Below are 25,547 nucleotides of genomic sequence, written 5' to 3' on the forward strand. Positions count from 1 at the left end.
ATCTCAGCGTGCACTAATTTACTCTGAAAAAAAGAGAAAGTAAATAAGATGGATAGAGTGTCTGGAGAACGGCTCATCAGGAAAGTTTTCTTAGACTACAACTGTGCTGCAGATGAAATCAATCATGTCTGGAGATTTCCATATGCCAGACTGCCTCTTTGACCTACTCAAACTTAACAAGCTTTGATAGCAAAGTGATTGCAAATTTGCTCTGAAATGGGATTTTTGTCTCAGATCTCGAAAACTGCTCAGAACAACTGAATCACCCTTAAATTTATATATATAGCATGTGCTCGGCTGAGCGATAATGCTAAGCAGCATTTTCTAGTCATTTTTTATTAAGTCTAAATATTTATCTTCAATAAAATGTCCTGTGACTGAAGAAGAAAATCTTGGCTTGCTGCCCTTTCTGTGGATGAAGGCACAATTTTTCAATTTTTAAAATGGTGCAGAGGTCCAAGACACCGGGTCAGAACTCAGTACGTCACACAGAGGACGGTTTATTTTCCTTCACAAGTCCTCTCTTAAGATGTCCTACAGAAGTGGCGCCTTTTCCATTTATTTATCTGTTTAAATTGAGTTGATCTAAGTCCAATTTGTGAACTGTACAGAAGATTTCCCACAGCACACAAACTATGTTTAAGGGAAATTGTAATTAATGTTGATGTAGGTGGTTAGCGGTTTTTTAGACAGGGAATGACACAAGAAACTTGAGTGTTGTTTTAAGACTTTTGGTCATCTTCTCTTTCAGTTATGATAACATTTTATTCACCGACTTCATTGCTAAAATCTGATAGACAACTTCCTGAGTGCATTGGGCGTGACCACACGAGCAATCACACAGACAGCTTTTAAGTAAATCCCCACTTTGACCATATTATATAAACCACGTATTTGGAAATGAAAACGGAGGTGAATCTTTTGAGTTATTACTCAAACCGTAAACATTCATTAGATCTTAAAGGGCTACGTCTTGAACTTTGACCTACCATACACACCATACTTATGCAATGGGAAATCATTTTTGTTTTCATTTCCGAATAACTGTTTAAGATTCAACAGAAGTGAGCTATAAAGCTGGCGAGGAGAGTGTTATCATTACCAACAGGATTTATGGCCAGAACTATAAAAACAAGGTTGTAAAAGAAAAATTAATTTTCCTTTAATATCTGAGAGTGATCCACAATCTGTAGCTAAATCATTCATTCCTTGAATTCATTATATAATAATAATGGAGGTGATCCGGTATCTTGATTTGACATTTACCTTTAAATATGCAAAGTGTTTCAGGAATGAGCTCTCTCTTTTGTCTTTGAAGCAACTCATCAGTTAGATGATATATAAAATTACTCACATCCTGGTTGTTCATGTCCCAGTAGGGTCTCTCTCCGTATGAAACCACCTCCCACATGACGATGCCGTAACTCCACACATCACTGGCCGTGGTGAACTTCCTGTAGGCTATGGCCTCTGGAGCCGTCCATCTGATGGGGATCTTCCCTCCGGGGGAAAGATAAGTCCCAGTGGCCTCCTAAAACAGTAGTCAAATTCATTTTGGTTCAGTAAATAAAGGAATTTTATTGCATTACTTGATTTATTTATTTTTTTGAATAATTGATTGCCTCATTGATTTATTTATCTAAATGGAGACAATGTTTGCATTTCTGAAAAGTTTACCTTTAAAGGAGACATATCATGCACATTTTTCAGGTTCATACTTGTATTTTGGGTTTCTTCTAGAAAATGTTAACATGCTTTAATGTTCAAAAACCACATTATTTTCCTCATACTGTCTGCCTGAATATGTTTGTATTCACCCTCTGTTTGAAACGCTCCGTTTTAGTGCATTTCATGGGAATTGCGTTGCTAGGCAACAGCTTGGGTCCATGTTTACTTCCTGTCAGCTGATGTCATTAGCATACACTGCAATAGGAAATGACCTGGCACCCATTTAGAATGTTTATGTTTAAAACTGTGAAATTGTCTAAATATTGTATATTTGTGACATCACAAATGGACAGAAATCCTAATGGCTTGTTTCAAACACACAGTTTCTGAATACGGGCTGTGTGTATTTCTCCATGGATTGAGTGTTTTGATACTTTTACAGTATTTATATATCTCTTAAACCTGCTTTATAATATAAAAGACATGAAAATCTCACTTTTTACAATATGGAACATTTAAGATTTAGGCATATTTCTATAATAAAGAATGTTTTAAACGGCCACATTTAACAATAAAAGTGCATACATAGGCTGTGAATGACAAACAGCAGATTGTATGTACTGTATATGTTCACATCCAGTTTGTGTGTATGTCACTTCTGTGTGTGTGTGTGTGTGTCTTACCCTTGTGGTGTAGGCAGCCTCTGGGTCGTCTTCCAGAACCCGACTCAGGCCAAAGTCCGACACCTTACACACCAGGTTGCTGTTGACCAGGATGTTTCGAGCCGCCAGGTCTCGGTGAACGTAGCTCATGTCTGACAGGTACTTCATACCTGAGGCGATGCCGCGCAGCATGCCGACCAGCTGGATCACCGTGAACTGGCCGTCATGTTTCTGAAAAAAAATATATATAGAGACAGGAGAGCAGGTTATCATGGGCACCGACATCTAGCTGCATGGGCAGTCATGAGTGAGTGCATTTTATCTGTGATTTGGTACATTTTCACTGAAATTGCTACTAAAAGCTAGATTAATAAAAATAAGACGGTATAAATTAAATGCCTGTACCCGAAGAAAAGCATCCAGGGATCCATTTTCCATGTATTCTGTGATGATCATCAGTGGCTTACCTAAACAGGTAAAGAGTTAGACAGATTTCCAACATGCACATAACCAAATACTACTACTACTACTACTAAGAGTTCGCAGGTTCTGTCAACAACTCACATCTTGTCACGACGCCCTCCAGCCTGATGATGTTCGGATGGTCAAACTGTCCCATGATGGAGGCCTCCGACAGGAAGTCCCTCCTCTGTTTGTCAGAGTATCCCGCCTTCAGACTCTTGATGGCCACGTAGATCTCCCTTTTTCCCTGAACACGCAGCCGACCACTGCACACCTCCCCAAACTCTCCTACACACATAAGAGCAAACAGCCGTGTCAGCGCCAAGTAAGCATGTGTGTGTGGGTTTGTCAGTGTGTGTGTGCGAGCGATCGCTAATGCCAGGCTCACCCATGCCAATAACCCTCTCAATGTGAATACTGCTAACATCAATCTCCTTGGCAAACTCGTGGATGGCCTGATCGGGGTCTTCGTAGGTGAACGGGTCCACGTAGATTTTAACTCCTGCCATGAAGGAGAGGCGGGAGAGGAGAGGAAACGAGGGAGGAAGAGGAGGAGGGATGCAGAGGAGGGTGAGAAATATGAGTTGTATAACTGCTGCTGCATATGTTATGTAAATGTCTTTGGCAGTATATGTGTAAGAAGTGTGCAGGTGGATCTAAGAGAAAAAGAGCATCCATCTGTCTCTTTTTTTTTTTACAGTATGCGTGAAGTACCTGGGTTAAGATGCTTCTCCTCCTCCGAGTCCTGCTTTGTTTTACTGTACTTGCTCCTCCTGATGAGACACAAGAAGTGATGGACATTTAACAGAGACATAGAAAAGACACTGAATTCTGTTAGAGAATTCCTGCAACCATCTTTTATCACTTGTTTCACACGTTTTTGTTTTAATTTTAATAGTTAAGAGAACTGACAAAAAAGGGCATATGTGTCACATTGTTTTAACTCTGTCTATTTTATTTCCAGTACCGCTGTGCATTCATTGTTTTTTTTGTTTTTTCCAGGATTTGCCGCAAGAGAAAGCGATGACAATGAGAACAGAGAGCAACGGGCTGCAGGAAAGACACAGAGCGAGTAGATGAAAGCGTTTAAAGGAGAGCGGGAGGAGGGGCGATGCCTCAGGTAGCGCAAGATAAAAGGTGTTTTCCATTAAACAAAGAAACTGTCAAAAACACCTTTGTGGGTAAGCAGGTGTGTGTGTGTGTGTGTGTGTGTGTGTGTGGGCACTTGTCCATGCTTGTGTTTGTGTGTGTGTGAGTGTGCACGTCAGCGGAAGCTGACACACAAGCTGTGCTGCTGAAGAGACAGTAATGACAAGTCAGGGACAAAGGGATTATCACTGTCTCCACTCTAATCCCCTTTAAAAGCTCCAGGTAACACACACACATTATTTAGCCACACAATAGCAGGGGAGGTGTGTGTGTGTTGTTTGTGTACATTGTGGCAGTTTGCTCAAAAGCAGTAGTTAAGGTAGAGGCATCACTCATATTGACGTCAGTGATGCACTGGTGGGAAACTTCTAACCAAGCTATAGGTGTGCCTGCCTGCTGCCTGTATGGATGCCTATATGCGTGTGCGTGTGTGTGTGTATGGGTGTGTGTGTGTGTGTGTGTGTGTGTGTGTGTGTATACCTGCGGCTAATGATGAAGACAGCTGCAGATATCAGCAGTAAAATTCCGACCCCGCTGACAGACAGCAGCAGGAACGCTGAGTTAACTCCTTCTCCAATCAGAGGGAAGGGATCTAACAGGGAAGGACACAAAGGTCACCAACCAGAAAGTTGTAAACTTCGTCACAATAAACTTTAACGCGTCCATTAAAACTCCTGAACGTTACTGTCAGAATACCTGAATTGGTGGCGAATTCAAACGGGGTGCTGAACTCTCCGTATCCAGCTGCCGTGCGAGCACGCACATGAAACACGTACACGGTGAGGGGGTTGAGACCCGTGACATCGACGCTCCGGGAGAAGGTCCTCATTATGCGGTAGGACCTCTCTTTCTGATCCTGATTAGACGGGACAAAAAGAGGGGGCTCTTTTTCAACGCCTGACCGCAAATCCATCGTCAGCATCAGCCAAACACAAACAGCGTGCCAACATATTGGCATTCCAGACAGCTGCCTGAGCTGCATTAACCTGCCGGCGCCTCACCTTTTCATAGAACTTGACCTCGTATTCCAGGATGACCCCGTTGGGTCGATCCGGCTGTTGCCACGACAACGACAAACTGTGCCTTGTGACGTCGGTGGCTAATATGGACGACACCGGAGAGGGAGCTTGGGAGGGAGAGAAAGATGGGGATAGGTAATCAGGCACAACAGTATAACTTTGTAGAATAACATACTGTAAATTCCATGATGCTGCTACGAAGATAACATCTATAATAGATTCACAGCCCTGAATACAGCTCAAAAGTTACGTATGGTGCCTGTTTGTCAACAATCCCATTGACCCAGTGCACCTGAGAACTGACCTACATCTCATTCCTTCCTATTCCACAGAGACAAGCCTCATTCTCCTCTTACATCCCTCCATTTTTCCTCCCTTTACGCCGCTGTTTATCCTCCTTTGTGGCTGTTCATATGATATTGGACCATATGGCGGTGCAGGTTGGACGTGACAAATCCCAGACAGCTCTCATGCTGAGCACACACAGCGAAGTTATTTCCCCGGGGCACCTGGAACTAAGCAGGTGTGCCGTTTTCTAAATGCCACCGTAAAGACTTAAAGCAATGACAGTTGAGATGTAACAGCATGCAAAAAAAAAATAAAAAGCACGCACTGAAAACTAATGGAGAGCATGTGTGAGGAGCGCCGCACACCAGCTGACACCTTCACAACTAAAATGAAACACGCCATAAAATCTGGTCAAGAGCTGACCAGGAAAAGCCCACCCCGACACTAATGCTGTCATGTGTCAGCTATTTCGCTATGTGGTGTTGTCATTTACTTTCTCCTCGTATCTACTTTCCCCTCGACACGCTCTGTCTATTTGTATTTAAGTCAGTGATTTACATTTCCCAGAATGCTTCCTGACATCCTCTTGAGTACACCCCTATAATTAATTCAGCTGTTGTTAGGTGTAGGAGGACAGAGTAATAACTATGGCAACTATGACAGTGATAGTAAGAGCAAGAGTTACCAGTTGAGAGAATGAAAGAAAAGTGTTGATGCTGTTGTTAGTGGAGAAACTGATTATCTATGATGGATGTGTTCAGCTTTCTTCCATTAAACTCTATTGTAGCACTATGTAAACAATGCATTTGAAGTACTTTTACAATATATGGTATTTCTACACAGTATTACAATGTGGTCATGTCTTTAATGTTAGTAAAGCAAATCTATTTAAATGCTTTTAAACTAATTAAGTCAGTTTTTCGTCATCAGTTTGATTTGATTCGTATTTGATTTAGGGCTGTCAAAGTTAACGCAATAATAATGCGTTAATGCAAATTAGTTTTTAACGCCACTAATTTCTTTAACGCATTAACTTAACTTGCGATTTTTAGGTTGTAGCGGGATCAGTTTTAAAGCTAGAATGAAGAAACTGGTATTATATTAAACCTAAGGAATCCATTGGTACCAACTATGTCATACTAGCTTGTCGGGAAGGGGCTAAATAACATTTAATGCTAAATTTTGGCGAGGAAAAACTGGCATGAACATTTTCAAAGGGGTTCTTTAACCTATGACTTCAGGATATGTGAATGAAAATGGGTTCTATGGGTACCCACGAATCATAGTCAAGTCAGCACATTGACACACTGACCGCTGTTGTTGCCTGATTTGAGCATATTTTATATGCTAAATGCAGTACCTGTGAGCGTTTCTGGACAATATTTGTCATTGTTTTGTGTTATTAATTGATTTCCAATAATAAATATATACATACATTTGCATAAAGCAACATATAAGTTAACTCCCTTATTAAATACTTGACAAATCTCACTTTAAGGTACATTTTAATAAAATAAAAAATGTGCGATTAATTTGTGATTAATTGTGATTAACTATGGACAATCATACGATTAATCACGATTAAATATTTTAATCGATTGACAGCCCTAAAGAATACATCACCAATAGCTGTGTATGTTTAGGGTGGATACTAGTTTTAGCATGCAAGTATGTAGCTCCACACAGAGGTTGTTCATAACATGCTTCCACAGTTTTGAACATTACCCATGGGGCCTTGCTTCCCTGTGGGCCCACATGCAGTGAACAGCAGTTTGTATTGTGCTGACCCACTTTACGGACAACATCTATAAGCACATTTTGTGTTTCTGCAACAAACACATTTATCGCGCTCAAACACTTCTTCTCACCAGCTTGGTTGGTGGTGACTGTGACAGACACGCTCTGGGCTGCCCCTGCACCGCTGGCCTGGGAGACCCCGTTGCGTGCGTGGACGATGAAGGTGTAGTGCGTGTGGGCACGGAGCTCGCTCACCACCACCCTGGTGGCCTTCAGGCCGGCCTGGTCGGGAGAGAAAAGCACATCGGAGCCGCAGGGAAGGCAGAGCTGAGAGCTGGAGACGGAGCCTGAGCCCAGTCTCGGGTAATCTCCAGGTGCCGGTCTGCTCTGGTAGACGCCTCTACCCGACTGGACTTCAGATCCCACAATCCCCTGGTCCGACTGCATCCCCAGGCCGCTGTGCTGAGCCTCGGGCTGGGAGACGCTGCGATTCCTTGGGAGGGCTTTGCTGCTAGTCTGACTGTGGCTCCCTGTTTGACAGATGAGACACTCGAGACTGTAGCTGGTGTCACTCCGTCCTCCCAGCCGGCGAGGGGGGGCCCACTCCAAGACCACCGAAGTCTCGTTCACCACAGAGATGAGCTGCTGTGGGCCTGACGGTGGCTCTAAAGGGGAGACGTGGAAAAAGTCGGGCATGAATAAAAGCAACCAGTTTACATTCTATACTGCACATGAAGGGGGGAGGAAGTATATGGGGTGTATGGGGGGGGGGGTTGCTGCGAGCTGTTGGCACGAGTCGTAGACATCTGGCATCAGACTGAAAACCATACTGTTCAGAGATGTTTTTGATGGGTTGGTGTTTTCTTCTGTGGTATTTCTTTTTTGTGTGTTGTGTGTCTGAGAGACAGAGTATGTGAGTGTGTGTGTTTTCATTTTTCCCAGGCCAAGGAAACCATGTGCTGTATATAGGCATAATTAAGTTTATGACACACAGACCGAGGTCTCCAAGTCTGTCACACAGGACCTACTCAGAGACTTAGAGAGAGAGAGACAAAGCGAGCAAGAGAGAGAGTGAGAGGACATTTATTTACTTCTCAATGTCTTTACTTATCACTACCAGACAGGATGTAGATGGTGGCTTAGTCATAAGTAATGGGATCATGAAACAGGGGTGGCATTCAGACAAGTTTGTGTCTCACTCTGTTTGGTAGAGATGGAGAGGTTGGGAGACAATGAGGGTGCTTTCTTTGCTTGTATTTGCAAGCAATGCACACAAGTATTGTTTGTGTTTTCACGTATGTATAGTCTTATTAGTATGTGTGCATGTGTGTGTGTGTGTGTGTGTGTCTTCTTACGGGTGCAGGCCATGGAGGGAGGGTCGCTGTCAGCGTGGAAGAATCCAGAGTGGCAGTCACAGGCGGTCGCCCCGTCTCTGAGCGAGTGGCTATGTGGAGGACACTTAGAGCATCCTGCATCTGAAGACTTGGCCTTGTAAAAACCAACCGAACAGGCTGCAGGGGGACAGAAAAAGACAGATTTAAGACTCCACTTTAATAACAATGTTTAGCATCGTACACCAGCATCAGAAAATGTCAATAACAACAGGTCACATTGACTCAAACTTTATGAAAGACACTAAAAAGTACTTGTAAAATGAAGTAACAACATGTTACCTTGATCAGAACACAGTACTTGTTTAAAGGTGCCCTGTGGGGTTTTTGACCACTAGTGGCGCTATCGAGCAATGTTTTGATGAGCAGATCCCAGTTTTACTTGTATTTCATGCTCAGCTATGCACATAACATATATGTTTGCCAGAGCTGAAGGGATTAGACGATTTATTGGCAGGAAATTAATGTGCAGCAATTTAGATAAATGATTAATTAAGTAGTTGCAGCTCATAATATGTAAATATGTTCTGGTTTTCTTTGTCTTCTGTGACAGTAAACTGAATGTCTTTGGGTTTTGGACTGTGTGTTGGACTAAATAAGCAATTTAAATATGTCAACATGGGCTCTAGGATATTGTGATAAGATTGTTTTGCTGTTGCTGCTTTTTTATAGAGTAAACAGTTAATCAATTAATCAAGAAAACAATCAGCAGATTAATACAAAATGAAAATAAATCATTAGTTGCAGCCTAGAAGTGTCGCGATATACCAGTATTGACAAAAAACGCGATATTATATTCAAAAATGAAATATTAATGTTTATAATACACATATGATAATATTGTGTAAATGATCCAGCACCTCTTAAATCATTTTACATATACAATTTCATTTGCCAAAAAAGAGACAAACAAACAAAGTTAAAGATGAATTTGACTGATAACATTATGAATACTTTTTTATCACAATAATATCATTATCGTCAATTCTTTTGGCCACGATAATCGTGTAGTGAAAATCTGATGTCGTGACAGCCCTATTGTGCACAATCCCACAGTTGTCCCACTGATAATATATCAAGAAATGATAAAATATAAAAAAAAATTGGCTTTGCAAATATGTTTTGGCGAGAAACACTTCATGATACCTTTAAAACATCCATATTATTAGTTGGTTTATAGCATTAAAGCCCACCCTGTTGTGAGCTGCAAGCAGAGCTGTCAACACTGCCTTCAGGTCAGCTGACCCCAGACCCCTGATACAGTCTTCCATACTGACAGCTTAGACAACAAGTTAATCAACGCATGGACTGCATTCCGATCCAAAGATAAACAACTGTAAAGAAAAATGTAGAGAGAGAAATCGATACGGCACGAGAGGGAGGGGCACTATGATTTCTTTTATCTTTGATTTTGATGAGCGAAGAAAGAAACACCTCAAAGAACATCTACTGATCAGCTCCCACTCACAGAAACCAGTACTGAATACATCAAAACTCCAACGCCAACACAAATATAACTGACATTTAAATATATGAAAGAGGAGAAACAGAGGAAGAGAGATGGTGAGAGAGAGAGAGAGACAGAGGGGGAGCGGAGGGAGGGAAATCTTCTCTCTGTATACCAAGGAATTCATGCATTGACAGAGCAACAATACAATAAATGAGTGCATAATTATACCGCTTGACATCCACTGGTGAAGCAAAAGAGATGGCAGAGCGGGGCTGGTTAGAGCCATTTTTTTCTCTCTTTAATTTCAGGAGGAAATCCTTCATTTGTTTCCACTGCAATCATTTTTTCATCACCTTCTTTTTCATCATCACACCCTATTCACTCTCCTTCCTCAATCCCACCATCTTTCCCGGTTCTCTCCTTTTTTTTTTTAAAAACCCTTTCACATTTCCAAGGGAGATGAAGACATCCCCAGAGGGAGTGGATAGGAATGTGGGAATGATGTGTGTGTGTGCGTATATGTGTGTGTGTGTGTGTGTTCGAGTGTGTCAGGGTGGTTTATGACACTCTCATCAGTAGATGAGAGGGAGGAAGTCTCCTCTGTAATCTACTCACACCGACCATCCTGCCCCATCTGCGTGAGCCACCATAGATTTGCTCTTTCACACACTCATCTGCCCTCCCTTTCACATTTCTCACAACCTCCCTCATTCGCTCCCCGCGCACTTCCTCCTCGACCTCTACTTATCTGTCTTTGTGTCTCTGATAACTCTCTCACTCCTGCTGTATCTCTGTATATCCCTCTTCTCTCCGAGTGTCAAACCTCGAGGAAGCTTTGAAGCCGACTATAGCCGCGTTTTATGGCTCGATATCGATACCAATTCAAGACCGCACACGAAAACACACGCGGCCGAAAGATGAAACCTGTAAATTCATAAACACATTTACGGCTGATAAGGCTGGCTTTCATCTGGAGAATGACTCATCATAATGTGTCAACGGATATCATCAAATGTGAGATAAATTACAGTATTATGGCTGTACACTGCTGTAGTGCACATTCCTTTTGTTTTTAATCATCAATGTGGGTAAGTAATCCATGGATGGGAAAGGGAGGCAATTAAAGGGAGAAAGACAGAGAGAAGTATTTGACCTGCTAAGGACTTAAGGCTTGATTATAGGGCTAAACAAGACTCTGCCAGGGGGCTAGGACACTGCCTTTGTCTCTGTCCCACCCAATCCTCTATCCTTGTCTCCAGCACAGAGGACAGACTGAAGGAGGAAGAGAAAGAAAGGAGCAAGTATCTGAAGCCATAAACTTCCTTCAGCGCCCTCTCATGTCTCTATTCTCTCTGTTGTCTGTAGCCTTTTGTGTCTTTTTTAGCGCCGGTTTCGACAGGGGTGGGGTGGGGGGGTATGAGCGCTGCTGACCTGGAATAAGAGCTCATGAGGGTGTCATTAACCCGACATTAACCCTACGCTACCGAGGACCGTGCGGAGCCTGAGCTCGAGCAATAACCTGGGAGGGATTTGGCCACAAACATACGTGCATACTGATGAGATAAGGTGATAGGGATAGATGAGCGTGGCCACGTTTTGCCTGTAAGCAGCAGAGCAAATAAGACTGCAATCAGCTTTTTTTGTCTGCGAGAAAGTGACAGAGTGTAAAGGATGGAGGGAAGGTTGACTGGGAGAAAAAGACTGACGAGGAGCGAGAGATAAAGAGGTGACGAGAGAAAAAGAGAGCGGGAGAAGAGGAGCGTAGGGGAAGGTGCCCTTTGATTACTATCAGCATTGTCGGCATTTGCATATGCATTCATCTGCTACCTAAAATGCAAATGCGGCTCACTGGAAATCCAACTAAGAGCCTTGTCGGCACACTGTATGTGTGGGTGTGTGTGTGTATTCTCCTTGACCCCGTGTTATCTGTCATCATCCCTTGTTCCTTCCCTGCAGAGGGGTGTAGATGGTAGGAAGTACCCCCGACCGCTCCAGTGTGACACCTGTCTCTGTGATGGATGGAGGGAGGGACCGATTGACGGATGGATGGACGGATTGATAGACTGTCACGCGAGGAGGCGGGACACTATTAATCAGAGGGGTCATGCCCTCTTAATTAAAACCCACAGAAAATGCTGGAGATAAGACGGTGATTCTTATCTCCGCCCCTACTGTATGTCTTCATTGAAAGGACAACCCAATCCCCAGAAAATCCTCCAGAGCTCGGTATCAAATTCATCCCCTCTTATATCTTACACCGGCACTACCCTCTGACGTCACTATGCATTTAAAACCTAAGGAATGTGCTCGGTGGAAGCCGCAGCTTTAAGTTTGTCTAAATTTAAATACTCACAAAAACTGGTGGTTTTGAGGCGTAATGTGTGTGGATCTGTGTGTGTGTGTGTGCCCAAAGCCAACAGTGTGAACATTAGCATGTGAAAAGGGGCTCTACAACAATACCCCCTCCTCCCTCCCCATCACACACAGATCACCCCCCGCCACCAGCTAGAAACACCCCCTACCCCTGACCGTGGATCAGGGAGAAGAGTTGGAGAAGAGAAAGGAGGGATAATGAGAGCAAGACAGAGAGGCGGAGAGGGAGAGCGAGGCTTGTTTCGATGCCAGGGAGCTACAGACGGACTGGTGGAGCTGGCAAACCTCCTCTCCATTAAGAACAACCTGGGAGAAGGAGACAATAACGCACACACACACGCTCTGATTGTGATGGTGGAATGCAAACCATTTCCCCCCCCCACCTGGGTTTGGCTTGCTTCAAACAATCACTTGTGCTATTCCTTTGCCTGCTTTGTCACCTGCCATACGTGCACATATACACACACACACACACACACACGTCCTCCTCTCTCTGTGTTTGCCCCACCACACTCTAGGCATTCCTGGGCAGTCCTCCAAACTGTGAGTATACGGGAGGGAGGGCTTTGTTAGGCAGAAAATCAGAGATACAGTACGCACCCATGTACGCTCACACACACACACACACACACACACACACACTAAATCAGCAATCCAACATGTCCAGGGTCCAGAAATGCGATGCAATAATTAGAGGGACTGAATACAGCGATTACGCACTCTTTCTATCATCCGCTCACTCTTTCTTTCTGTCATCTCTCTTTGAGTGTGGCGGTCTTTCTCTCTGCCTCCCTCTTTCTTTTCATCGCTCTCGTTCCAAAAACGCTTTCTGCTGTTGACGAGACACTGCAGGTGCGTTGGAAAGAAGCACAACCATGAAATCTCTCTGGACTGAGAGAACACACACACACACAGAGAGAGAGAGAGAGAGAGAGAGAGAGAGAAACAGTCCAACCCTCCCAGGCAGTGAGCAGAATCAGACGACAGAAAAAGGAGGCCAGTGCAGAGACAGTGAAACACAAAGCAAAAGGCTCCTCTTTCATTCCGCCTCTCCGGCCGTTCACATTTCAAATTCTCTCTGTTGTTTCTCCCCTCTTGTCTCTCCTCCCTCGTTTCCGATCCTCCCAGACGGATCGCAGCTGTCAAACTTTTGACGTCTTCATCTACCTCGGTCATGACCCCGCACTCTGTAGCTAAACTCTCTCTGTGTGAGTGTGTGTGCGCGCGGCTGTCAGTCAGAGCTTTTGACGTCTTCATCAGGCTCAGCCGTGACCTCGGTCTTAACCAAGGGTTTAGAAAAGAGGGGGAGTTCCCTCTCTCTTGTGTTTCACTACTCGTCCCCTTTGCACCCGATGACGGACCCCCAGCGGGGGAGGGGCGGGCCTGTATTGATGCCTTCTGCTGTCAGTGGCCTTCTTTCAATCCCCCTCTCGCCCCATTCAACTCCTAATCCCTTCTTCCTCTCCAGAGCTTCTCTCCTCTCATCCTCTCCATCCTCATTACTCTGTGTCAACAGTGAAAACGAACTTTTTCACATTTAACCGCTTTAGCTAAGCCTACTCTTGTTTCAATTTAATTCAACAGGAGTTTTTGGGGAATGCTAAAATGTGTTAGAAAAGCCAAAGCACAAGGCAGAAAGTAAAACTATCTACAGAGAAGCAAACTGTGGTTGTTGCACCAGGACTCTTAGCATAATGAAAAATCGTTATATAAATAATATATATAACAGGCAGACGTTCATAACAGACAAAAATGTGAAAATATTTTACAAAAAAACACACAAGGCTGAATTAACAATTTCTATAATTTAGCTTTTATTACACAATTTCATGTTTTTTCACCAAGAAGGTCTGGACTTGTTTTTGAGTTTTTGCTATAATTTGAGGTTTTGGGAAATATACGCATTTGCTTTCTCGCAGAGAGTTAGATGAGAAGATTGATACCACTCTCATATCTTAAATGGGAAGTCAGAAGGAGGTTAGGTTAGCTTAGCATAAAGACTGGAAACAGCTAGCCTGGCTCTGCTCAAAGGTCAAATAGAAGCTCAAAAACTCACCAATAAACATGTTAAATCTTGTTTGTTTTAAGGACCAGTGTGTTGCCTTTAGGGGGATCTATTGGCAGAAATGGAATATAATATCAACAAGTATGTTTTCTTTCGTGTATAATCACCCAAAAATAATAATCGTTGAGTTTTCATTAGCTTAGAATGAGCCCTTCATATCTACATAGGGAGCGGGTCCTCTTCACAGAATCCGCCATGTTGCACCGCCATGTTTCTACAGTAGCCCAGAACGGACAAACCAAACACTGTTAACTTGGCCGGAGTTTATAATATTACTCGCTCCCGTCGCCGCCGCTCTCTCTCTCTCTTGCTTCACCATTCACCATGCACACACACACACTACGTACTGGCTCTGCTCCAAATGACCTGCACTACTCTTACAACAACTTGCTCCAGAGAGGGTTAATTCACGTTTTTGCGTCGGCCACTGTAGTTCTGCTACACGCTTGGCACACGGGAGAGGCTTAAGTTGGTTGCAATCTGCAACCTCACCGCTAGATCCCACCAGATCCTACACACTGGTCCTTTAATACGTACAAAAACCAAAGTGAAGAAACAACAAGTTGCTGTTATACGGGGAGTTAATTACGGGACTGTTTCTCATCCCAGAAGCTGTGATGTCTTCGACCTTTTCATGAAAGCAAATTGGCTAATTTCTCAAAATGTTGAACTTTTCCTTTAAGCTGTTCGGTGCATAAAGTGAGGATACATTTTCTCCGCATTGTTCAGTAAGAACCTAATCACAAGTGTCTGTCTGACTATAGCTGGCTATATTATGCTGACAGAGTGAAGGCTTGTGAGTCTAGAAGATCCAGAAACCTTTTGACACCAGTGACGGGAGGAGAGACAGATCAACCAAATCTCCTCTCAAAACTATCTGTCTTTTCTTATCTCCATCTCTATCTCTGCCCTCCCCCCTCCTCCTCCTCCTCTCGGTCTCTCTGCGAATTTGAAACTTAAAATGGAAGAAGTGTTAAGGCGTCTATCCAATACTGCAGGGTCAGAGTTTTCACTGAGCAGCATTCGGTATTCATCCAGACTTTGATGGATTTCCACTGAGGCAGCTGAGCCTGGCCAACAACGTGACAGGCGGCGAGAGCGGGGAGACGGAGAAGAGAGCAGCAGATAGATAGATGGCACTTCACATCTGCTGGAGGTTCGACAGAGTCAAGGGTCTCTCCTAAATCTAGTTGAGGAGAAACATCTTTCAGCCTTCAGGGACCACCCCGCTAACCTCCTCCTCTTTTCAGAGAGAACAAACGGGGCAAACGGGGTGAAGGTTTTAGAGAACGTTTGTCACCCAGAGAATTTTGGCGACTGCTTTTCTTATTGCAAAGAAAAAAAAGTCACGTTTTTTTCCCCCTCCTCTTTAACGCCAACTGGCCCAAACTGCATCGCTCTCTTTATGTCCATCTTTTCGCCTTTCTCTCCCTCAGCGTCTCCTCTTTTCTCTTTGAATTATGGGTCTGTTTGTTATACAATTAGCCTGCTGGGATAGGCTTCATAAATAAAACTGAGGCAGCAGATCAGTGAGTCGCTCTCCCTTGTCTCTATTGGTCTCTGTGCATCTGCGTATGTGTGTGTGTGTGTGTGTGTGTGTGTGTGTGTGTGTGAGCGGCCACGATGTGTGTGTGTTGCGTATGAGACTGAATAGGGGGAGTGAAGCCAGGTTGTAAAAGTGTCTCCACTAAGTCTGTTGTCCCTCCTCGTTCACCCCGCTTTCTCACACAAACACGCACATCTAGTTGTCTTCACTATCACAAGAAGTCACTTCCAAACATTACACGTCATCCACGCCACATGTATGTTGGTGAGAGGTGTGTGAACAGCTTGCATATTTGTTACCGTAAAGTTCAGACTAGATTTGTAAGTGATAGAAAGACATTTTAGTCCAGATGGCTGTTGTTATGTCAGCACACCTCACACTGAGACCTGAGAACTTACTCATACTCATTGCAGGACTTAAAAAAACTCTTTACATCTCGGATTTATTAAAAGATATCGGATAAACTCATTAGACTGAAGATATTGAAGTTTTATGACATGATGGTTTATTCAAACAGTCGAGGGTTACGTTTCAAAAGAAGCTGAAAGTACAGACTCTACAGCGAAACGTCCTCCAGTTTTTACTGGTATCTTGTACAATCAGTATGAATATTTTAACGGAATAGTTTGACAGTTTGGGAAGAGGGTTTGCTTTCTTGCAAGAGAGTTAGATGAAACAATTGATACCATTCTCATGACTGTCCGCTTAGCCTATTACAAAGACTGGAAACAGCTAGCATCCCTGCAACCTAAAGCTCACTAATTAACACATTTATAGTTTAATCCATATTATTACAATGTGTAAAATTGATTGTGGTTTTATGGGGTGTGTCAGACTGTTTTTGGACCGGGTGCAGTAACTTTCTAGAGTCTTGTTGTCACTGTGAAGTTGCCAGGCAACCAGCGCAGTGTAATATAATATGTTAATTAGTGAGTTTTAGAGAAGCTGGTAGATTTAGTTTCCTCTTTGGGCAGAACCAGGCTAGCTGTTTCCCCATTTCCAGTTTTTGTGCTTAGCCAAGTTAACCATCTCCTGGCTCCAAGTTCATATTGAATGGACAGATATCCATCATCTCATCTAAAGACCTTCACACACCCGGGGGCGTGACGAATACATGACACGGAAATGTGAAATACTAGAATAATCTAGAGCTTTTATTGTGAAAAGGTAAGAATGAGAGGAGTGGATCTGGTATGCGCTGCCTTTGTCAAGGTTGAAAGGAGTAAAATAATTTCCCATCTTGGTTCGGACTGCAGAGCCTCTATGCTGTTGTTTCATAAATATAGGCGCAACTCAACCAGTTCCACACGATGTGATTGGCTGATGCCTTGATTTGCGGTTCGAAAGCTCAGAAAATCAACCTTGTTCCAAAAAATTAGTTGCTTTTTCGCCGGGCAATACTCACACTCTGTGTGAAAGTATTCATGACAAAAACAACAGTTCGAAAAAATATATTGACGTGTGACTAATTTGCACGTCAATATTTTTTCGAACTGCTGTTCGCCCCTTGTGTGTAAAGGCCTTAAGTTTCGGCAAGAAAGTGAATAAGTGGAATTCCAAAACAATTATTCCTTTAAGGCGTCTGAGTTTGTGCTGCCATCAAAAATCCAAATGCTGAATCCCTTCAAATATGTTTCACTATTCAATAAATATGTAGCTATTTTAGCCATTACAAACATGTAATTCTTAGTGCAACTTAAATGGATTGCAATTTGTAACATAGTCTGGTATTGCCAACCTAGCAGAAGACATTTCTGATTCAACTCACTATCAGTAAAAGGTGAAAAAAAACATCCACACTGATTAATTTGTTGTGGTGTTGTGAAACATCCTTCCACACGTGAGTTTCACCTTTAACACAACAACAATTCTAAATATAATCCTTGAAACTAATTAAAGCAATCCACAGGATAGTCAAGCACGTGTGAATTACTACACAAACCAAATCTCTGTCACTGTTTTCCATCGTTAGTGGATAGCTTATTAAACTGGAGCACTAATGATTGTTACTCATAGGCACACGGGCTTTAGAGGTGGCAACACGAGGTGAGCGGAGAGCGCAAAAGAGTCCAAAATGTATCAGTTGGACCATCACAAAAAACAAACAACACATTTTAGCGCAGCAGCTCTGTCGGTTTCACTCACCTTTACATGCACCACCCTTCTCTTGATATCCTGGGTTGCAGAGACATCCACCAATAGGAACCAACCACTCTCCATCAGCACCGCAGTACATTTTAGGCTCGTCTCTCTCTTCTGATTGGTTGACACAAGACCCCCTGACCTCCACTAAGGAAGACGTATCGGCCCCGGTGACAGTGTCAGGAAACGTTGCCAGGTTACGGATGGTGAGCGGGCAGGTTTTGTAGAAAACTCTGACGGAAACCAAAGCGATGCAGGCGCCAACATCCTGAAAGGCCAGGTAGAAACCCTTCCGGGTCGTGACCTTCACGTCTCGCACCTCGGTGTTCAGTTTCATGATGCGATCCCCGACGTCCACCTGGGTGGAAAGAGAATGGAGCGTTAATGAAATGTGCACTAAACTGTGGCAGCCCTTATTAATTCAATTCGCTTGTTCAACCTAAAGTGGGAGCTGCTATTGAACCGTGGCTGATCTTCCCATTTTCAGCATTTGGCTTTCATCCAGATTGACTCCTATTGACTGCAAAGGTAAAATAAGCTGTAATGCTTACAATGCTAAAAATCAGAAGTAATTTTTGTGAGGACTCGGCAAAAGCCCCCAGCCAGCATTCCCGGGACGGCAGAATGGACATCCCAGATAAAAGTGCTTGTAAAACAAATAAAAAATTACAGCTAAGTGCCGCAGGGGTTTTTATTTTCAGGATAAGAGCAAATTAAAGTGAGCGGAGGAGGGAAGATAAAGAACTCAAAGCCTGACTCAGTTGTTCAGTGTTACCTGGGTGAAGCTCTCGTCTGCTGCCACGGTGTCCACCTTAATGAAGCTGCTCTCTTTGATGTAGCTCTCTCTGTCTTCGTTAGACTCGTGGTAGTACAGATTGAATGTCTCCTACAAGACAAAAGGGACAGAAAAAAAAAGACTGAGGCGTCTATTTATCATCATCATCAGCACTCATCTTTTCTCTTAATATGATAATGAGTCAAAGGGGGGTTTGTGCTTGAATAACCAGCAGCTGTAATATATAATAAAGCGCCATTAGCAGCGGCATGTCCGTTAAGTAATTAGCATAAAAGTTAACATGTTAAAGAAGTCAAGTCTTTAACGGAAATCTGTGTTTAAACTTTCTACTACGCCCAAACCACACAATGATCATCATACTCTGACATTAGAAGTGTGTTTTCTGGTACCTTGCAGGTGCCGGTGACTCCTGGCAGGCTATTACAGTCCCTCAGGGTGAACTTGACTTCAACGTAGACCCGCTGAGCGCCGGACCGAGGGATCCAGTCTGTCCTCAACCAGTTGTTTTGATTAGGTTCTAAGACGTTGCACACCTGGTACGTTCTGATAGGGATGTTCTTCTCATCCATTATACTCACCTCTTCCCACTGCAAACAAACACACATGCAACTGTATTAGTACTAGGGCTGTCAAAGTTAAGGCAATAATAATGCGATAACGCAAATTCATTTTAACGCCACTAATTTCTTTAACGTATTAACTTTCGCTTTCCGAGGTTGAACTGGGCTCAGTGTTAAAGCTAGAGAGAAGATACCGGTATCGTATGAAACTACAAAACCTAATGAATCCATTGGTACCAACCATGTCATACTAGCTTGTTGCGAAGAAGGTTGAATAATGCTCCAAACTTACACTACATTTTGGTGAGGAAAAACTTGCATGGCCATTTTCAAAGGGGTCCCTTGACCTCTGACCTCAAGATATGTGAATGAAAATGGGTTCTATGAGTACCCACGAGTCTCCCCTTTACAGACTTGCCCACTTTATGATAATCACATGCAGTTTGGGGCAAGTCATAGTCAAGTCAGCACACTGACAGCTGTTGGTGCCTGTTGAGTTTACCATGTTATGATTCGAGCATATTGTTTTATGCTAAATGCAGTACCTGTGAGGGTTTCTGGACAATATCTGTCATTGTTTTATGTTATTAATTGATTTCAAATAATAAATATATACATACATTTGCATAAAGCAAGCATATTTACGCTTCATATTTAAGCTCCTTAACGGCAAACTGTGTATACTTAAAGTCCCAGTGAAATGGAAGTTAGTGCGTCTTTAGCTTCAGTATTGAGGATTCCCCAGTGAAATTGAATATTTGAGCGGTGTACAGTTACAAGAGGGATTTAAATCAAATTCTTTGCATTTGTTTGGACTGCAAAAACATGGGCGGGCTTACAATGTTGTCACTAAACATTGCAGATGAATTGATGGATGGATGTCATGGTGTTATTGTTTGAAATTGGTTGGTACTAGCTTACATAAGCACACATCATATTTGGCTTTACAGGAAGAAAAGATAAAATATGAAGAAATTGATTTTTTTGCATATATTGTTAAATAGTTGCACAATATGAGCGGGGGATGTGATATAAAAGGGTTAAAAGGGCATTTTTCATTTCATCTCAACGTTAACATTACAGGCCCCCACTTTAAAACATGTTCCATAAATATCATCAAAACAGATGCTCCATCAAAGTGATAATTAATCAGTGAACATTAATTGGCAAAGTTGTGAACGTGTTGCGTGGTGAGGCAGGTAAGAGCAGGTCAAAACTTTTTCTTATTCAATGAACAAATATAATAATTAGTTACCAAGTAGCAATGCTTCTAAGTGAAGTGAAAATTAAACTTGTAAGACAAACTATACTGGAAAAACAAAGTTCGGAAACTTATGTTTGGTGGATTATTTCTCTGTTGTTACAATGCTAATTGGCATTGTATTTTACATCGTTGGAAAGCCTGTTTATTTACCTTCGCAATGATGTCCAACTTGTAAGGATCATGCATTTGTGGGATGAGCAGCACAGCTGATTATGTGGGTAGCGCCCAAGAAAAAATTGCCAAAATGCTCATTGCGAAGGTAAATGAACAGGCTTTCCAACGATGTAAAATACAATGCCAATTAGCATTGTAACAACAGAGAAATAATCCACCAAACATAAGTTTTTGAACTTTGTTTTTCCAGTTTATATACACAGATGTTGTAAAAGGGATGTGAATGCGGAAGCATCTTGTATTTAAAAGGTTGCTGTCTTTCAAGTTTCAGTTGTCAGAGTTTCTGGCAAGTACTTAAGTGCACCAATAAGTAAGGGTTTTCAAAACTAAGAAGGCTAAAAAAAAAATAAAAACAGCCCGTGGTGGCAGCTGAATGTGTTGGCTAAATGTTTACTGTGATTATTACAGCAAGTACATTTTCATACTGCACTGGCATGAACTAAAACGATGGCATAATGTAAAGTTTAAACTCAGCTAAATTCTAATATTTAGCCCTAGTAGACACAAGCTTTAACACAGAAATACTCTTACAGAAGTAGTGACCACAAAAACATGCTCCCTGTGGAGATACTTATCTCATTTTTTTACCACTTGAGGAAATGTTTGTCCTCACAAATACAGAAAAACAAGATCAATACATTTCCGATGCTGGGGCGCATCCTCTAACATGTGAAAACATCTATTTTTGCATCAATATTCAGCAGTGGACAGTAGTTCAGATTTGTTGCGACTCCAAGGTTTTTATAGGCACATTTCCATACGAGAGAAACAGGCTCAACCTTCACTGCACCATCCATCTCAATAGAGCCGACTATTTGCCTTGTACTGTGACCCTTCAAATGACCGCTTAGCCTCCCAACTCCAAATTGGCTTTTTATTGCCACTGAATAATAATCTGCTCTAGTGAGAGCTGTATACACACCAAATGTGGCGTGTCGAGAGAGAGGGAAAAAGGGAGAGTCTGTGTGTTGTTGGGGGGGGGAGGGGGTCTGTGTTTGAGTGTGTGTCTAATTGAGCCTGATCGATATGTAATCAGGACTGATCTTATTGGCCAATTGGCTTATTATAGATGTATTGATGAATTAATACTGGTGTATATGTTGGTAGAAACTGCAGTGCAGTAATGTTTCATAGGCTTCATTTCCATGTACATTTGACAAAAACATTTCTTAATTTGAGTTCATGATTTTTATGTTTTTTTTATCGTATTTTTGTGTGTTTATTTATTTATTTAATTTCTTAATGTCCAGTGAGGTTTATGGTTTAGCATTTTCTGTCTTACTGTCATTTTGGACAATTAAGTTTAATGTTTAAACTAGGGCTGTCAAAGTTAACGCGATAATAACGTGTTAACGCAAATTTGTTTTAATGCCACTAATTTCTTTAACGCATCATCTTTCGGAGGTTGTAGCAGGCTTAGTGTTAAAGCTAGAGTGAAGATACTGGTATCATATGTAACTAGAAAAAACCTAAGGAATCCATTGGTACCAACCATGTCGGATATTAGTTAAAATAACACCCTTTTTGGTGAGGAAAAACTGGCATGGCCATTTTCGAAGGGGTCCCTTGACCTCTGACCTCAAGATATGTGAATGAAAATGGGTTCTATGGGTACCCACGAGTCTCCCTTTTACATATATGCCCTCTTTATGATAATCACATGCACTTTTGGGGCAAGTCATAGTCAAGTCAGCACACTGACACACTGACAGCTGTTGTTGTCTGTTGGGCTTCAGTTTGCCATGTTATGATTTGAGCATATTTTTTATGCTAAACACAGTACCTGTGAGGGTTTCTGAGCAATATTTGTCATTGTCTTGTGTTGTTAATTAATTTCCAATGATAAATACATACATGCATTTGCATAAAGCAAGCATATTTGTTCACTCTCATGTCGATAAGAGTATTCAATACTATAGTAGTAGTACTAGCATTAAATCTTCCTTTAAGGTACATTTTGAACAGATAAAAAACGTGCGATTAATTTCCAATTAATCGCGATCAACTATGGACAATCATGGGATTAATCGCGATTAAATATTTTAATCGATCGACAGCCCTAGTTTAAACATTAGCTAATAACATCATTATCAGATTTATTATCAACATCGGTCCGACTCTTTAGTCTGCAACTGTGCACTCCAACAGTATGTGAATACAAGAGTGTGTACGCATGAGCGACACCACATGGTCACGTCTTTGTGTTTTGTTGTATGTTTATGTGTGTGTGTGTGGGGGTGTGTGTGTGTGGGTGTTGCAGGGTATGTGTGTACTGAAGAAGAGTGCTATGAAAAAAAAAGCTGTCACGGTGTATGATGCCTCCTTGTCTAGTTTCTTTTGTCAGCAGACAGAAATCACAGCTGTCAGAGGAAAAAAGAAAAAGCTTTGCCCCAACCATACAGAGATGGTGTTTTGTGTGTGCATGTGTGTGTGTGTGTAGCTGAGGGATATGGAAGGTGGGGGGTGCCTGTAATCAAAAGCTCAGTGCGTGCAGACCAGGACCCCGTCAATCAAGCAGCATGTGAGAGAATGAGAGCATGGTGACTGAAGAAATAAGAGTCAAGTTCACCAATAACTCTTAAACCAACAAAGAAGAGAGAGACATTGAGCAAAAGAGAAAGAGAGAGAGAGGAAGGACATTGATGGCAGATCACAATGTCCCAATAACAAAAAGTACAAAAAGATGAGAGGATGCAATACAACATAGATATTTACAGGATTCATCCTGGCAACTGCATGGTAGTAAAAATCCCTAAAAAATGACACCCACCACCAAGCTGGTTTATGCCTTTTCGCGTGCCAAGCACGACGCCAGCAATCTCATATTAGCACTTAGGCTTGGTGAACAACAGCACATTTCAAAATCTGTGGGATGATTATTTACAGTTCCCAGACCAAGTGTGTACAAGTGTTGTGTGAGTGTGCGTGTGAGTGAGTGAGAGTGAGAGATAAGAGTGAGTGTGTTTTCCAAAGAGAGAACAGGTTGTAAACAGTGTATCTGTAAAAAAGCTCCCACTCACCCCTCCCTCGGAAGGACTGGCTGCCCATTTCAGCTCTCCTGGCACTGTCCTGGTATCCAGCAGGGTCACTAAAATGCACACACACACACACACATGCAGGTGGTTTAAGGGCAAACAGCCTACACTGGCTTCAATAAAATATAATAATTCAGCAGAAAGAAATAAGTTACATTTCTTTGAGGACTTAACCACACCACAAGAAGGCCAATAAATAAATGACTATAGCTTGGGACAAATATGCAATTTGCAGGATTTGTTATGTATACAACTACTTTTAATAATAACATGCAGGTGGTTAAAGGGCAAACAGCCTACACTGGTTCAATAAAAGAAAATAATTCAGCAGAGAGAAACATTTTTGCATTTGGAAGACTTAACCACACCACAAGATGGCCAATAAATAAATGACTAAAGCTTTGGATAAATATGCAATTAGCAGGATTTGTTATGTACACAACTACTTTTAATAATAATAAGTATCCTTCTATTAGATAATATCAGTCTTTATAATTTCATGATTTGATGGCTTCAAATCCTATTCATGCATAAAGAAACACCATGAGTTTCAATGTTTAACTGTGTAATGAATAAAAGATGAATCTTTCACACTAAACTGTGCACACTACAGTGGTCATATCATGAGGGAATATCCAAGAAATAATAGATTTTTTTTTGTGACAGCAAACAGAACATGCAGCTGAACTCCGAGAGAAACCAGGAGAAATAAAAACGGAAATTTCCCCCCAAAAATCCAACTTTTCCTCTGTTCAAGTTTCATGCATATTGGCATATCCTGCTCTTTACCATCCTAGGACGCGTAAAGGAGCGCACGCAGCTTGTGTCACCCAGCAGTGCCATAACCACATAGACGATTCCTCTCCTCACTCACCTTCGTTTGGTGGATAAATCCTCGTCCTCGAACTTGAAACTAGTGTAAATATCCAGATGGACGTAGAAAATGTTCGCCATAGCTTGTGAGCCATGTGTGCGGCGGTGTGAGAGCGCGCTGTGTGTTCCTCTGGCTGAAGCGGCTCCATCATCCCGGTGGGAAAAGTGTGCGTGAATGAACCCAAGTGTGAAAAGCGAGTTGGATGCAGCAGCAGCAGCAGCAGCAGCAGCGGATACTGGGGCGGTCTCTCCTACACTCACATCAGATGCTTCCCTAAATGCTGATTCAAATGACAAGAACCAAATAGCTACTGCTATTAATTGTCCACTCTCATGTGGTTAAGAGTATTAAATACTATAGTAGTAGTAATAGTAGTTGTAGTATTACATCTCCCTTTAAGGTACATTTTGAACAGATAAAAAACGTGCTTATTAAGCTATCTGCTTCAACGTTATCATTTCTACAGTTTATATATTTTTTGATCTAAAAAAGAAAAGACAAAGAAATGGATTTTTTTAAATTGTGGATATGATTTTTTAGACTTATTTGTAAGGCTCTATGGATTAAAATAGGGGATCCTCAAAAGTAATAGCACACTTTCCTGCTTATTATTATGCTTATTATTATTATAAAAACTTTAAATGATATGATGATTAAAAATGACATTTCTCCTTATTTTTCCAAAGACACGTGATCTCCTGTGTCTCCAACAGCACCCCACTTTGAAACCACTAATTTAAGGAAAACTGATGTGAGTCTTAAATCTCCTGTTTGCTATAGATCTCACCTCCTCTCCTTAAGATGAATTTCCTCTCAAATCCAAAGCATTTGCAGACCAACTACACAGCAACTCTTGGGCCCCTTTACCTTTACCCCTGAACCTTTGCAAATA

The 25,547-nt window shown here is 42.1% G+C and overlaps 1 protein-coding gene across 3 annotated transcripts in view; it reads right to left on the reverse strand.

The window, feature by feature from the left end:
* LOC119499051 (ephrin type-A receptor 4-A-like) overlaps positions 1-25,320 on the reverse strand; it is a 30,146-nt gene extending 4,826 nt beyond the window's left edge. Inside the window, exons 1-16 of one of the 3 annotated variants that reach the window (XM_037788234.1) lie at positions 24,656-25,316; positions 23,767-23,834; positions 19,138-19,335; positions 18,728-18,838; positions 17,956-18,310; positions 8,341-8,496; positions 7,117-7,650; positions 4,943-5,067; positions 4,638-4,797; positions 4,422-4,533; positions 3,507-3,565; positions 3,181-3,294; positions 2,895-3,080; positions 2,736-2,797; positions 2,352-2,561; positions 1,355-1,531 (exon numbers count right to left, since the gene is read on the reverse strand). In XM_037788234.1, the coding sequence (XP_037644162.1) occupies positions 1,355-1,531; positions 2,352-2,561; positions 2,736-2,797; positions 2,895-3,080; positions 3,181-3,294; positions 3,507-3,565; positions 4,422-4,533; positions 4,638-4,797; positions 4,943-5,067; positions 7,117-7,650; positions 8,341-8,496; positions 17,956-18,310; positions 18,728-18,838; positions 19,138-19,335; positions 23,767-23,834; positions 24,656-24,806 (2,778 nt within the window). In that variant the 5' untranslated portion in view covers positions 24,807-25,316. Of the gene's footprint in view, positions 1-1,354; positions 1,532-2,351; positions 2,562-2,735; positions 2,798-2,894; positions 3,081-3,180; positions 3,295-3,506; positions 3,566-4,421; positions 4,534-4,637; positions 4,798-4,942; positions 5,068-7,116; positions 7,651-8,340; positions 8,497-17,955; positions 18,311-18,727; positions 18,839-19,137; positions 19,336-23,766; positions 23,835-24,655 lie in introns of all 3 variants that reach the window. The other 2 variants (XM_037788235.1, XM_037788236.1) reach the window with 2 other exon arrangements.
* Between the last annotated feature and the right edge of the window lie 227 nt (positions 25,321-25,547).

The sequence above is a fragment of the Sebastes umbrosus genome, chromosome 12 (assembly GCF_015220745.1).
Source record: "Sebastes umbrosus isolate fSebUmb1 chromosome 12, fSebUmb1.pri, whole genome shotgun sequence".
Classification (NCBI taxonomy): domain Eukaryota; kingdom Metazoa; phylum Chordata; class Actinopteri; order Perciformes; family Sebastidae; genus Sebastes; species Sebastes umbrosus.